The sequence below is a fragment of the Triticum urartu genome, chromosome 4 (genome assembly GCF_003073215.2).
Source record: "Triticum urartu cultivar G1812 chromosome 4, Tu2.1, whole genome shotgun sequence".
NCBI classification, from domain to species: Eukaryota; Viridiplantae; Streptophyta; class Magnoliopsida; order Poales; family Poaceae; genus Triticum; species Triticum urartu.
The window spans coordinates 608,509,162-608,524,974 of record NC_053025.1 but is presented as its reverse complement, the minus strand read 5'-3'; the positions used below and the strand labels follow the sequence as shown (position 1 = coordinate 608,524,974).

Here is a 15,813-nt window from a genome sequence, read left to right as displayed (position 1 = left end):
GCCCGGATCGGCAGAGAGGATAGCAGCGTTGCCAGTAGAAAGCTGTCGCGGCTCCTCGGGGTCCTCCTCTTCTTCGAACTGAAGGCAAAAGAAACTTTCACCTGAAATAGCACTACCCATGATCTGCAAACACGGCCGCCGACCCCTTGTCGGGCAGTGCGCAGAAGCATCGCCTTCTTCTTTGCACAACACACACAAGGGCAGGAACGTGCACTTTGACTGGAAATGTCCAAGTCTCCCACACTTGAAGCATTCCACGTTCGGAGCCTCCGGCGCGTCCTCCACCGAAATGGGAGCGTTCGCCGTTCCCTTCGATCCAGGGGGGCTCATCACCACCAAAGGATCGGCAGCCAGAGGATCCCCGTGGCCACCACCACAATTGGGATGATCCATCGGCTTGCGCTCGAGCTCCCGTCGACGCGCCATCTCCTTCTTCTTTTTTCTCTCTTGCTGCTGGATCCACCATGGGGGAGGAGGACCCCAATCCCCCTCGCGCCCATCTTCCTCTTGGAAGCGCTCAGATCTGCCCCCTTGCTTCGCACGCATCGCCTTCTCCCGCAGGTCTCGCTCACGCCGCCGCTCCCCATCCAAGTCCGGGGCCTCCATAGGCCGCTTCTCCGCTCGCCGGCCGCTCATCACCGCCGCCGCGAACGAGATGTCGAGAGGAGGGTGGGAGGAGAGGGGCGAATGGATCTGGCGAGGTGAGCGAGGCGCCGCACCTCTTTTTTGGTTGCGGGAAACCCTAATGAGGGGTCGGGGCAGCCGCGTCGCACCCATAAGTAGGCACCGGGCGTGGGCCGGGGCCGCGACGAGGCCAAGGCGGGCCTTGCCGAACCGACCAGCCCACTAGGAGCCTGACCCCCACCCGCTGGCGGCATGCCGGGCCCCACCAGAAGAGGCACGGCCGAGCCAATCGACCTAGACGCAGAAGCAGGCTCTCGGCCCATGAGCCTTGCCTTGGGCCCAGGCCCAGTGAAGTCAGCCCTAGCCAGAGGAGAGCCGACCACCGACGCCTGCTCACCCGTCGCCCCGCCGCCGCCGCCGGGCTAGCTGCCGTCCGCGACGGCAGGCGCGGCCACTCTACCTCCGAGTCCACCGGCGCAACGAGCGCAGCCGCCACCTTTGACCTAATCTCCCGCGCAGCAGCACCAGGAGACACCGAGCCCCTGCCCGGGGTCAGCGAGGGTTGCCAGGCGCGGACGGCGACGGCGCGCGGCCCCCGACCGCCCGGAGCGAAGCGGCGACGCGCCCTAGCGACATCACTCCCCTCGGCGTGCGCAAAGGCGACAAAGTCACCGAGCACCGGCCCCGCTGGCGCCGTCCGACCAACCTCCTCCGCCAGATCCACTTCGTCCTCGACATCCGACTCTGCCTCAGCCAGCACCCAAAACCTGCCCCCGACAACCGCCACCGCGGAGCCCGACTCCGGCGCCGGCCGCACCCGGGCCGGAGGGGAGCCAGCGCCGCGCCTGACCACCTCCCAGCCCATGCTCGCCGGAGCCCTGGGCGACCGGGGCGAGGCGCCCGCGCCGTCGCCAGAAGGAGCGCCTAACGGTCTACTCATTGGGCTCCTCTCCAGCCTTCACCACCGGGCATGTACTTTTAATACAGTATGTATTATGTAATACTGATACTCAAAGTACCGAAGTGTTATTCTCAAAAAGAAAAAACTCACTATAGGTTTTTTAAACTAACGAAGGCAGTACCGTTAAGTTGCTTAATCTTAACGCGGCTTGGCTGATCCCGCGTCTCTACCGCCTAACTACGTCGAGGATATCGACGGTAATGCAACTTTTGTTCGCATTATCCTTTTCTTTACCAGGAAGTAACCCCATGTCCATGTGTTCAGACTTGAGCGCAAATCAAAAGTAGAGGGACCATGGAGTGCCACCCTGGTTTCTTCGCCTTGTTGTGCTCTCTTGCTTTTTCCTCCTCCGCACCGCGGCATCCTCTTAAGCCTTAGACTAGCTAGATGGAAGCTTGTTAGCAATCCGGTCAGTTGAACATTATCACCTCGCCATTTATTTTGTTTTTGACATGGTAGCGTGCTTCTTGTACTTTGTTCAAAAACCTAATAAAACACGGTTGTGATAAAATCAAGTGTCTAAAGATTGCTGATGCAGAGAGTTAACTTTTTGAACTCGGATCCATATGAATTTATAATAAAAAATTAACAAAAAGGGCATATATGTATTTTTTAACTGAAAAATCACACACACACACGATCACACGAATTTCGGCTAAAGAAAAATATATCATTTGTGAGTTGGAGAACGATCATTTATAACTTGGGAATTGTACAGTTTGCTACACCATGGTAATTAGAGGAACTCTAGCTGGATCGCCATAATAATCGCCGAAGGTCCATTTTAGTTGAAAATGTCACTCTAGCAGAGTCATCATACGGTTAGTCGCCATAATTTAAGGAGGACGTGCCATATCAAACCTACGATGGACTGGGTACTGTTCTCCGATGATGAGCAGGATCGTCGTGAAGCATTCTCAAAATGGTACGGGATGAAATCCGTGACTCCATGACCAAGCAAGATGTGTGCACTCATGCATGTGTGATGTGTGTTCCTAGGTGTGTGTGATTCGTGCTTGTGTGTGTCGTACTTTTGTGCTACAGTTTGTGATCCATGTGGATGCGTCGTGTATTTGTGTGAGAGGACTAGCAAATTTTATATCTAGAGAAAATTATGGAGACCGTTTATGACAATTTTGTGTTTGCGTTTTGCGTCGGCGATGATGTCCACTTCCACGTACATCACCCCGTACTTGCATGGCGTCAGCATCAGTGTCGGCATCAGCGTCACCGTATCTTCCTATGGGTAGCCCGCCTCATAGGGCAGGTAAAGACGACCGATAAAGAGAAAAATTGCGCCTTCGACGACGACCGATACAAGAATCGTTGACGCGGGCACACATCCCTTTTATCAATCGAAAGCTAAAAGCCACGATCCCGATCGGGCAGCATGCACACAAGTGCATGTCTCTGGCTGCATGCACACGCCGCCGATCAGGCCGCGTTCCCACCTTCCTCCACTGCCGCCCTTGAGTCACTTTTTCCGGCACCAGCAAGGCACGATGCACTAGGGAAGGCAAGGTTTTCGTCGGCAAGGTACGTGAAATTGCCGGCGAGGCATCTCTTCGCGCCGACTGACGAATCTGAAGAGGCGAAAAGAAGATGCCGTGTGTGCCGATTGCACACCACACGCGTAATTTTCTAGAACAAAATCATGTGTGCAGATATAATAGGTTGCATGGGCGTGGCTCCAAGACCTTTTTAATTCTCTTTATCCGGATTGAACATACCGTCCGTTCTAAGTGGTGGGTGTAGCGATTCCATGGAGATTGTGTACATCTTTTTGTGAACAAGTGGTATAGTCCCATGGACTTCTATTACCTTTGTCTCAAATTAGTTGTTTTACATTTGTCTAGATACGGATGTACCTAAACACGTTTCAGTGTTAGACAAATTTAAAACAATTTAACTTGAGACGAAGGTAATGTTATATGAGCATGAAAGTACATTTTACTTCAGGACCTGCTATGAAAATAGAATTGCAGAACAGTCCTGATGTTTCACAAAATAGTCGTCCTCCACTTCCCCGACATCGCCATGGCCATGGCTGACGACACTGCCAACATGGATGCTACTGATTCATGCTATTTGTTATTACCATAGATATTCATGTGTCAGGATTTTTTGTTGTTACCATAGATATTCATATTCTACGCTTAGTACTTGCTTACATGTTTAGATATTCATTGTACATATGGTGTCCCGATATGGTTGGTGCGGATATGGTCATTGTTATAGTTTGCCGATCGCGATCTGATCGCTTTATTTTATTTTCTCTCGCCTATGCATAACTTTGGCCTTATAGGACTTTGCTATTGGTTGGTATGTTTTTGTGTGTGTGGGTTGGTGTTGGTTGTGTGCATTCTAGCTATGCAAAGGTCAGGTGTCTGCTCTTTGTGTTATATATCTTCTTAATGCTCCATTCTGAGCTAATAAAATCCACCCTTTGTCAAAAAATCAGTATGAGCTTAATGTTGCCATTGCTATCATAATGATTTATTTATGGATTACATTAACTAGAATATTGCTAATATATCCTACATTTGATTCACAAGAATTTAAAAACACAGGCAATGTATGATTGAAGTAGCATGCCCACTAGAATCCTATAGAATTAGCAAACCATATGTTTGATATCATAGAAAAAGCAAAAAAAATAAAAATAAAATAAAAAGAGTTTGGAGTGCATGTTAGATTTCCTATAAAATACGAAATGTGATATAAATGATTCCTTAGAGAGAAATAGGATCCAAGCCTACAAATCTAAGGACCAAGATAAGATTTTATATTTGGGGGAACTTAGTCTAATCTCTGAAAATCCTATGAAATTCGCTTGAATAAAGGAGCCCTGAATTAACTGAATATAATTATAACACTAATATGAACAAAAAATCAGTGATACAGATATAACACGTTTGTTTCACACACAAAAAAAGAGACATAGATATAACACGTTTGCGTGCGAATAGGATCAAGACCTTTCTCTGTTTCCAGATATATGCCAACTAAGACGTTGCTCACTGTCACGAACTATAAAGACATGGACCGATATCAGCTGATTTGTGTTTTGTCTTCTTGTTGGTTTGGATAAGCCGAGAGAACTCCTGTCGGCGGCTGACCACTTTTCTTCTTTCCTTCTCTAAAATAAAATTGAACGTAATTAATGCCCAGCCGCACACGGCACTCCACAAACTGTCCAACTCAAAGCAGCCGCGTGGATACTTACAGCGAGATTGTGCATTCGGCTCATAGACTTTTACCCTTTTCCTTCTTTATAGCTTGTCCCTCAAGCATCTATAACCGGATACATCAAATCTCACCCCTCAAATATCTCAGACACATACAAGCATGTCCATGAATCGGACAAACCTCAAAATTTTGTTTGCACAACGGATACCTCAATTAACAAACCTCAAATCCTATAATAAACGCATACAACGTAAACTATCTCTACCAAGATTTTTTTTCAAGCTACTATATCAGCACATGTCATCGGACTATCAAAAATTGATAAGTTCTGCCTACACTGACAAGTTCTACCTACATAGTAACTATAGACAAAGATCATCCACGACTTCCCTTTCCAACGCCCTCACCATCTTTCTCCCGAAAGTAGCATTCGTAAATGCAATATGGATCAAGCCGAATCTGCTCATCGCAGGAGCTCCAAGACCCGTTGATGTCCTCCTAGTCCTTTTTTGAGGGCAGCCCGACCATGACACGGACCGCCCCGTTTTGCTCTCCGGCGAGGGCGCGCGTGTTCCTCCTCTGTCGCTTCTGTACGATGCGGGCAAGGATGGCTTCCTCCTCTGCGGCAGCATGCGCCGCCGCATCTCCTGCCTCCACCTCGCTATGTCGGTAGTCAGGCGGGCCTGCCATCCGCATACTCTCCTTCCTATGGCGGGCACACCGGCCCTGTAGCACTCATGCACCGGCAGACTGGAGATGGGGATGGCTGACGGACCGCGAGCCTCCAGCCTCGTCGTCTGAGCGTCTGTTGCACCATCGTAATGCATTCGCACAGAACAGATTCTGGCGTCGGTCAAGCGCACTCCCTCCGGCAAAGGCAGAGGGCAATGCAGACGACCATAGACTCTTCCATCCTGCATGAGACGACACCTAGTCGACGGATCCAGAGTGGTCGGAGTCAGATCCGCTACCCGCCATGCTGGAGAGGGCCAGAGATCCCCGGAAAGGAGCTTGGAGGCGGAGTGGAGTGGAGTAGACTGGCTAGGGTTTGGTTCAGGGATCGAATGCGGACGAATATATATGGAATCGGGGTGGGCCAATTTGGACCAGATTAGACGTGGCGGATGCACCCTGGCGTGCCCGGGCCTGCCCATGTCCATACCAGATTTGAGCCGGATATGAGGGGTGTCGGTCAGCCCGTGCATTTGGACCGATATGGTGGCGCATCCGTCTGAGTCACATTTTTTTGATCGTGATCTGCTTCCACAAACTTTGTTGAGCAACCATACATTTGTCATTCGCTATCGACCAGCGTCACTGGCATTGCCATTGCGCACCACCTCCGCAAAGCCACACTGCAACAAAGAATCATTGCTACCTACCGAAATGCATCATCTTCACCCAAACAGGATACTGGAGAGACATGGAAGCGTCAATTGCAGCGTAAATCTGACATCAACCACTAGTCTCCCTAGCCAATCCAACTCCAAAACGATGCTCCCTAGAGAGAAGAACAACGTCAATAACATTAACGTCCTGTTTGAGGTTACCTAGACCTATGGTTCCCCTGAGCAATAAGAGCAGGTGCGCGAGACAGGCACCAACGGCTCCTTCATCAATATCCGAGCAAGCTTTTGCCGACCATCTCACCTCCCAACATTGGTGAATCTACTAGGGGCGCTTTAACGGGCTCAAACCCCCCCCCCCCCCTCCAGGGTTACAATTTTATTACTACCAGTCTGAAGTCCTAAACAACCACTTGCCAGCCCAGCCCAAAATACATGTTCGCACGACACAGGCCGCCCCCTCCCCCTCTATTTTCTTTCAAGATTTGCAGTAGCCTCGCAAACCCTGGCTAACTAGCCACGTCGCAACCACATCCATGCACCTCCTTGTGTTATTATTGAGTAAGCTTTAGCCGAATAAAAAGGCGTCTGCTACAAATTAACCAGTTGATTTCCTAGGGAAATCAGTCGGGTTGTGGGCCGTAGGATTCATCCCCTCATACCCGTTGGATATGGTCAACACATCGTACTGGGCCTTCTTCTCTCATCACAGCCGCAACAAAAAGCAATGACCATGTCGCCGAGGGGAAGCAGAGCCGCCTAACTCGCACAAGGAGCCGCGCCCCCTCGCCAGCAGCGCAGTGACGCTCCACCGACGGGCGCCGGCAAAGCTTCATTGCAGCACCTCGACGGCGGCCGCATGCTTCACCGTAGGGCCCCGCCGCGCGGTGATGCTCCATCGCAGCACCGGCTGTCGTCGCTTCTCCCATCACCGCACCCGTTGGCCGCCAGCGAAGCTTCAGTGAAGCGCGGCCACTCGCGGTGGTGCTCCATCGCAGCATCCTAACAGTCGTCGCATGCTTCACTGCAGCGTCCCGCCGTGTGGGTGTTGCTCCATCGCAGCACCCGATGGCCGCCAGTGAAGCTTCGGTGCAGTGCCGCCACCAGTGCGGCAATCCTCCATCGCAGACCGTCTGCCTCCTTCCTAGCGTAGCAGCTCCATCACAGTGCCCCACGATGTGCCAGCGGCTTCACTGCAGCACTCCCCCCTGCAGTAACGACCTGGTTGTGTGACGGCAGGACACAAGCTATCGGAGCAGAGACATGGTGAGATCCACGAGCTGGAGAAAAAGGTAGGGGATGAAGCAGAGGGGAAAACGTGTGGTCTGTGTGACATGTGGTTCGTGCAAAGGGATAAGGAGAGTGGAGAGTGGTGCGTGGGGCCAGCACGACACGTGTCGAGCACAAGGAGCGGTTTACGGGAGGAAGAAATCAACCGATTGAAAGCAAACATTTTCCAAATAAAAATCGTTGAGATATCAATTCCTTTTTCAAACCACTCGAGAAAATGATTTCCCACATTGACGACATATCTTGTTGCAATAAAAAGGAAGTAAGGAAACCGGTGTGTTAGAATAAAAGGAAGGAACCCGCAAAAAAAAGGAAGGAAAGAGTGACAAAGGGCAAAGCATATTAATAATTAGAAGAAAAAAAAAGGAGTGACGATGGGGATTTTTTTTCCTACTAGTTCAGTAGTATACTCGCTTCGGGCTCGGACATGAAACGGGCGGATCGTCATCGGGATAAAACAGGGAGCTGAGCGATCAGCAAGCGCTGCGAAATATACAGACTCTCGCAGTCGCACTGCCCTCCTTCCTCTTCAAGGCCGCCTCCGTCGACTAGCCGGCCAGCCCAATGCTGGTTACTAGGAGCGAGCTTCAGAACCTGACGCCGCAGCTGCAGGATCCTGGGGACGATCTCAACCAGGTCAGCCTTCTCCGCCACAGGGTCGACACCGGGGAGCCGTTCCCGGCCGACAGCTTCATCCGAGAGGCGGATGTATGCTCGGCCGCCCCCGCGGACCTCATCCGCGACCATGCTCTGGGCACGGACCTCGGGGAGGTGGGGTACTTCTGCAGCCCAGCAGTTTACCACCACATCCCGGGTGCGCGGAGGCGAAAGCTCAACGTCGGCAGCGCCGGCGCCGGTGACAACTGCCAGTGGCACCCGGAGACGGGAAAGTTGCCCATCCTAGGCCCGGACGAGAAACCCGTTGGGGCGTACAAGCGCAAGCTCTCGTACGTGCTCAAGGTCAAGAACCCGCCTGGTTCCGCAAAACCGTATGGAAGGAAAAGTCTTGGCTGGATCATGGTCGAGATTGGGCTCGAGCAGCAGCAGGCCGGCGAGCAGCTGGTGCTCTGCAAGGTGTACAAGTCACAGCGGCCTCGCTCGGACGCTGAAGCATCCACTACGGAAGCCTGCAGCGTGCCCGGCGGGGCCGGGGACAACGCATGTCCAGCGCCGCCGCCTGCTGCTGCTGCTCCTTCAAGTCCATCGTGTGATCACCAGGTAACGGAACGTAAAACGACGACCTTAGGGTACGATCTTCACTCCCCGGGCCCGGGGGTCGGCCGGAAGCCGCCTCTCTCCTTCAAGCATGGCACTCGGTGTAGGCCGATGGGAGGGAGCAGGAGTGGCGTGGCAATTGTGAAGAAGGCGTCGGCGGCGGCGGTGACCGTCGTGATGAAATTCGGAGGGTCGTTGACACGGTCGGCCGATCGGATGAAGGAGATGGCCAAGCTTGTCCTCAGCTTGGATAATCCGGTGGTTGTTGTGTCCGCCATCGGGAACACCACCGACAACCTTCTCGAGGTAACTCTAACTCTAACTCTAACTCTCTCTCTCTCTCTCCCTCTCTCCCTCTCTCTCTCACGGTAACTGTTAGCTGGATTGACCCATTACAGTGCATGCTAAATCTGAACGTAGGCTGCATGGAAGGCGCTGAGCTGCGGCTCCCAAGAGGTGAGCCAAATCCACGAGCTCGCCACGGTAAAGGAGCTGCATTTCAGGTGTGTGTGCTCTGTTTAATTCGCTCTGCTTTCCTTGTCTGGAATGCGCATGCATTCATGATCTGATATAGACTAGTTCCTCTGCTTTGCTTTGCTCTACTCAGGATGATCGGTGATCTTGGACTGCATAAGCCCATGTTTTCAGGTAGGTATATATACCACTAGTATGTTACGGCCGTTGTTTTTCGTGTATGTCTGTCTGTCGATACAAAAGAGTGCTGCTATGCCTATACATACGATGTTTTTCATACTGCTTCTATACGATGCGGCACGGCGGCAGATCCGACCATACATGCATATGGCAAAGTGCAGCAAGCCAGCAACCAAGGTCGGACACCAAGTACCGGATGTTCATGCAGTACTAACGGGTACAAAATTAACACACAATTAAGTGCATCATCATCCCCACCAGATTCGTAATTATATTAGTGGCATGTTTCACTTCCACTTTCAACTGTTGTTGACCATGCCACTTATTGGTGGTCTCACTTTCCCCTCTCTCTTTTGGCTTATATTTTTGATGACCCCAGTTGGACCCGGCCTTCAAAGTCACCAGAATGTCGTGCTTTCCCCAACAAACGAGTATTTAATAAAAAACTACCACAATTTATGGAACTGTGCCTATAAACTACCACTTTACAAATCTGTGCGAAAAACTATCATTTTTTCACTAATCTTTGACTAAAAACTACCATGTATAAAAAGTGTCCGATTCAACTTGTTTAAACTCAATTATGACGAGTTGGCCCACACGTCAGTATAGAAAAAGCAATCAGCCCCCCAGCTCGCCCATCTCGCCGGGAAGGCACAGGCACGCCGGCAGCCCCCACACGCTCCAATGCGAGCAAGATGGCCGGCGGCGGAGACACTACCGCACTAGCTGCTTGTGTACGGTGTACCCAACACCGTCGGAGTTGCCAGGCTAGCTAGCCATGGCCATGCACTACTGCTGCTCGTTGCGGTCGGAGCTGCCACTTGCCAGGCCAAGCTGCGTAGCGGCCCTGCTGGCCTCGCTACATGCTGCCGCGAACCGCGTCGCACCTGCTCGCCTCGTCCGTGCAGCGCTGACGCACCGCCGCTGGCCGCCATGCTCTGCCGTGAGCCGCTGGTCGCCGCATGTACCCCGCAGGCTTCGTCGACTGCGTCGGGGGGACCTCTCCCCCTGCGACGACCTTGCCGACCTCGCCGGCGCCGCCAGCGTTTCCCGCCTCTGGTGCAGGTTCGGACCACCTCCCCCTCTTTCTCGCACGCGCTCCCTGGTGGCTGCCGCGCCCCGCAAGTCTCGCCGCCTGCGCGTGCCGAGCTCACCGCATGTGCCCGCTGGTCGCCAGGTGGGGAAATCAGTCGATGAGAGAGAGGGAAGGGGAAAAAGCAGGAGGTACGCACGCCGCCGGCGACGACGTCAGATGGCAGGAGGATGGAAGGTTTGGCGCCAGCCGCTCCGGCCACACCAGCTCCGCCATGAACTCAGAGGAGGCACGCGGGTCACCGGAGAAAGAGATCGAGGCGGCGGCGGTCTTCACCGGAGGCGGAGAAGATGAAGTACTCCGGCGGCGCTGTCATAATCGAGTTTAATTTCATCCAAATCAGTCACTAGTGTTTTTTGTAAAGAATTAGTGAAAAAGTGGTAGTTTTCAGCATAAATTTGTAAAGTGGTAGTTTGTAGGCACAATTCCATGAATTGTGGTAGTTTTTTGTTAAATACAAACCTTCTCTAATGGCTGGTCCGGTCCTTCCTTCGATCTCTCCTCCAAGGCTCCAACACATCCTATCTCCTCTCTCCCTCCTGAGCCATCCTGCGCGGCGCTCCCAGGCATGGACGAGCTCGATGTCGGATGAAAACGCCGCGGCCATTTCAGTTTTCCAGCAGCGCGCAGCTCAATGTGACCATCAAGCCTTCTGTTCACAGATTCATCGGAGCGCCTCTCTTCCTGTGTTATATTATCTCTCACAGCGCAACTGGGAGCCTTACCTGGTAAGCAAAAAGGTCAGAGCACCTCCCTTTTGTGTGTTCAACAAGGACAACTTTTGTATGATACTCCCTCCGTTCCATAATTATTGTCGTGCTATATTTGCTTAGCAGCTTCACTCTAGTTTGTCTATTTCTATATCAGTAGATTTATCTCGATATGTAAGCAGAAGAAATTGGTAGTTCACCGTCCCCTCTGTTTTTTTTTATTCTGCTCTTTCTTTTTCTTCAGCTTACATATGTATGTTTTCCAGCACTATACAAGCTATGTTTTCCTCAGTCAAGCTATGTTTTGCAGCACTAACACTACCTTTCTCATTGTTAAACGAATCAGGTTCATTGGATGAGCTGGAAAACATTCTTATGGGCATTGCTATTATGAAAGAGCTGACCCCTAAGACACGAGATTACCTTGTTTCCTTTGGTGAACACATGTCTACAAGAATATTTTCTGCATATTTAAATAACTTTGGGGAAGGGTCACGGCAGGTACATACTCTTGTAACAAAAAAAATTTGGGTCAACATACTCCTAGCGAATGCAATACATTAGTTGCTTGCATAAACCTTCTTTTTTGGTATTGTTGTTTTTGTCTAGATTCTAGACCCTTTTCGTGATCTACCTTTTCCTATTATGTCAAGATTTTTGTGTGCAGATGTGAAAGATAGTCAATTAGGTGATTTCCAAAATGTAAGTCAGTATCTTGCTGTGTACCATAGAAAAGTAACTACTGGATCAGAAAATGTGAACTTGCAATTTTGGCATTTATAGGAATAGTATTATTTTCTGACATCCATGTTTTTGCTTATTTGATCTATGGAACAGTAGACATTTTGTTGGCCACGCCAAGTTTTCTTTCTTACAATTGGAATGGAAACGTGAGCTCAAAACTTAAATTTAGTCAAATCAGCAAGTGAAACCTGGGAGCTAAATGGTGAAAATGTGTATGAAATTTCAGGAATGGGAATTGTATGCCGTCAATACTCGTGGAAAGGGTGGTAGTGATTTGACTGCCACTACTATCGGCAGAGACTTGGGATCAAGAGAAATCCAGGTATTTTATCTAATCTGAATCAGTTACCTTTTGAAACGTGAAAACTCCCTTAGGCCCTAAGCTGCTTAACCATACAAGTTACAAAGCTACAAATCATCTATCCAGAAGCATTCTATTTGATAGGACCATTATGTTTCTGCGGTTGAGAAGTTGTCCATGTGTTCAACTTCAACCAAAGAAGTTTAGAAGTTACAAATAATAGGTTGTGCGGTGTCTCTGTACTCCTTTATATTTTTTAAATATGTTTCATTGTGTTCAACCAAAGAAGTCTAGAAGTTACAAATAATAGGTTGTGCGGTGTCTCTTTACTCATTTATACTTTTTATTAAATATGTTTCATTCTGTTCAACCAAAGAAGTTTAGAAGTTGCAAGTAAAAGGTTGTGCGGTGTCTCTGTACTCATTTGTATACAAAGTTTAAGATCGCGGGCAAAAGCATTTCGCGGCTGGCTCGTCAAAACGCTACCGCATTTAGCGGCAACAGTATATGCATGTATTTTTGTCTAAAAAATAGAGGATTTTCAGCAGAAAACAGAGGATTTGCAGTATAAATTCAGTCATAAATAAGTCAATATCCTCCCCGCAAAAAAAAGACAACATTCGTACTGAATCAGCAAACGGACTAGGATGGATCAATAACAGCAAACGGACAGAGTACTAGAGCTACTGAGTATGCCGACGGACAGAGAAGAACTTGCCTATACCTCCTGGCGATAGACTGGGAGTTGGAACCTGCCTGCTGCAAAGGATGATTGAGAGTTGGCGAGGAGAAGGAGCGGCGGCGGAGGAGCACTGGCTGCACAGTGAAGATGGGATGGAATCGGGGATTAATTATCGGGTGAGACGACATCGTAGTACAACCAGTAGAAGGCCCTTGTCATCAGTCGCAGCCTCCTGCCGGAGCCCTGGTCGCCGCCTCGCTCGTCGCTGACTCCGGCTTGCGGCGAAGCAGACGCGCAGCCGCCGCAAGTTTTTTAGATGGGAGCGAGAGGATGGAATGAAGATAAGGTTTCTGGACGGGCTGCTCTATCAGAGGAAATTTGGGCTACGATTTGTTCTGGGCCTCTGTTTCGGCCCGTTAAAATCGAATCTCAGCCATTCCAGCGAAACTGCAGCGACAGCTAAGCCACTTAGCGCTGTTTCGCGCGGCGATCGCGGAAAATTAGGCATAGCGTAGCGGGAAGGCTCTCCAGCCGCGATAGCGCCAATTTCGCCCGCGATTTGAAACTTTGTTTATATATTAAAAAATAGTATAACTGGCTCTCCTAATATGCAATAGGTATGGATGGATGTAGACGGTGTTTTGACGTGTGATCCTAATGTTTGTGCAAATGCAATACCACTGCCCCACTTGACTTTTGGTGAGGCTGCTGAACTTGGGTTGTTTGGTGCAGAGGTATTATCCCCATCCTTCTAATTTATATTTGTTTTGTGCATCAGGTGTTGGCTCGATAGTGAACATTATGTCATATATAAATTCTTTTGATATGTTACCAGAGTTACTTGTGAATACTCGATGATTTAGCAAATCTGAAGCAATATTCTATTATTACTGTTAATCATTTTTACATCTGCAGTCAATGCAACAAGCAATGGAAGGTGGCATACCGGTTATAGTTAAGAACTTGTGCAACCCTCAAGCACGTGGCACCAAGATAGCTAAAACAAGATATATGAGCAAGGTTTGTTATATGAATATATTCCTAAATTACAATTAATCTTCCGTGTGTAGCAATTTTAATTGCTGGCCCTTAACCGTACAATTATTTTTCAGAATGTATTAACCAGCATTGTGTCGAGATCACAAATTACCATGCTGAACATAGAGAGCAGAAGGATCCTAGACCAGTCTGCTTTCTTAGCAACGGTATCATAGCAATAGACTTGCATATTTTGGTTTATGTTTTGAGTTATATACATGACTATTGGTTGTCTGATTATAGTATTTGTGTAGTCATTCTCAACACTTGGAAATTTTGGCATAGCATTCGATTGTGTGGCTATTAGTGACGGCAAGATCTCCTTGATAGTAATACCATCAAAGATGTCGAGTCATGAATTATTGGTAAACATCTGAATCATATTCCACTTTTAATTAAGTTATATTCCAACAACGTGTTCAGATACCCTTTTCTTGCCTATCTTACTATTATGTTATTCTATAATAAATATTGAACTCCTGGTTCATTCATTTGTCCTAATGATTTGGCAGGAGCTTGATAATGTAGCTGAAGAGCTTCAAAAGCTTGCAGTTGTTACTTGCCTACAAGACAGATCAGTCATCTCCCTGATAGGAAACAACACACAGATGTCGTCAACCATTTTTTTAAAGGTAAGAACCACAAATGTCGTCAATCAATGATTTTGGATTGTTACCACAACATTTAGGTTTGTATGAGGGAATGCTTATTATTATTTTATCCTGCCATGGGTCGATCACTTAGTATCTTATCATTCTTAATCGTTGCTACACGCCAGGCAGTCAATGTTCTACGGGGCATTAATGTTGATGTCCAGAAGTTCTCGCAGGGGTCGTCCGAGGTACATACATAACACTTCCACCAAAAATGAATATATATTTCTTTTTGTTTGTGCAATATCTCGCAAGGGTAGTTTTTTTTGCTCTTATCTGTTTAAAACAGATTGAACAAATGGTGAGTTGAACATTTGTGATTGCACAGGTGATGAAGGTGTCCTTAGTGGTCGCCGACAGCGAGACAAAACATTGTGTGCAAGTCCTTCATTCAGCATTTTTTGGGAATGTCTTTGTGCGAGAAGTCCAGGAAGTGGATCTGGAGCTTAATGGCTCCCAGGTGCAAGAGCCAGAGAACTCACCGCCGGTAGGAGCCAGCTCCAGCGACAAGAGAAAGACGGGTGACGAACATTTGGTGGCTCCACCAAACGTGCGTCAGAAACTGACGAGCACTGAGCCCGATGATCATATGGGGGAAACTGAACACCAGTGGTCCCCGGACGGCGATCCGATGGCCGTCAGAGGCGACAACATCAACAATCCTGAGGTTTTGCCCTCCAGAGGAGGGGAGCAATCCATTCCTCAACCCGCAACAGGCGATGTGCCTGACGAGGGGGCCGGAGAGGGTTTCTGGACGGAAACCATGATGTCTCAAGTGGAGCCGTTCATGGATAAGCTCTTCCCAACGTCGGAGTGGGACCCCACCAATAGTGGTCGATACGCATTGTTGTCAAATGTACCTCCGCCCCGTCGTGATGAGTCCATGGAAGATTTGACGTCCTTCGACGATTTCGACCCATTGTGGATGATATAAATGATGTAATTTAGACATGATGATGTACATGTTGTATGTATAGTATTGTAATGTCATGTAACTGTCTACGTACCATGGCCGACACCTTCGCTACCGCCATGTCGGCAACCATACTCGCTACCTCCAGCCAAAACTTCTTTTCATTCTACCTGTTTTCCACCCTACCCTACCAGCACCACGTAATGTTGGCTCTGCCGGTGCCACCAATAGCACCATAACTTATTTTCCGCTCTACCTCTTTCCACACTAGTTGTGCCTTCCCTTCCATTCTCACCGCTAGAATTATCAACTACATCTTGTTCAAAAGAGTAAATAGCATAAAACTACTACAATTTGGATTAGTGTTCCAAAAGACTACCAATTCTTTTCCGCGATA

The 15,813-nt window shown here is 49.1% G+C and overlaps 1 protein-coding gene across 1 annotated transcript; it reads left to right on the top strand.

Annotated features, from left to right (window-relative positions):
- The first annotated feature begins 8,408 nt into the window (after positions 1-8,408).
- On the top strand, positions 8,409-15,437 carry LOC125554977 (aspartokinase 2, chloroplastic-like). The gene is made up of 14 exons (XM_048718315.1): positions 8,409-8,931; positions 9,046-9,128; positions 9,233-9,273; positions 11,432-11,648; positions 11,766-11,820; positions 12,041-12,151; positions 13,430-13,557; positions 13,724-13,832; positions 13,925-14,017; positions 14,105-14,215; positions 14,251-14,265; positions 14,366-14,482; positions 14,629-14,691; positions 14,832-15,437. Exons 1-14 carry the CDS (start codon positions 8,428-8,430, stop codon positions 15,435-15,437), a joined length of 2,253 nt encoding a protein of 750 aa, XP_048574272.1. The 5' UTR covers positions 8,409-8,427.
- The last annotated feature ends 376 nt before the right edge of the window (positions 15,438-15,813 follow it).

Coding starts and splice junctions, on each gene's coding strand:
- LOC125554977 (XM_048718315.1), top strand. CDS start 8,428: ATGGTCGAGATTGGGCTCGAGCAGCAGCAGGCCGGCGAGCAGCTGGTG. Junction 13,833..13,924: donor AAACAAGATATATGAGCAAG/GTTTGTTATATG, acceptor ATTATTTTTCAG/AATGTATTAACCAGCATTGT. Junction 14,483..14,628: donor CGTCAACCATTTTTTTAAAG/GTAAGAACCACA, acceptor GCTACACGCCAG/GCAGTCAATGTTCTACGGGG.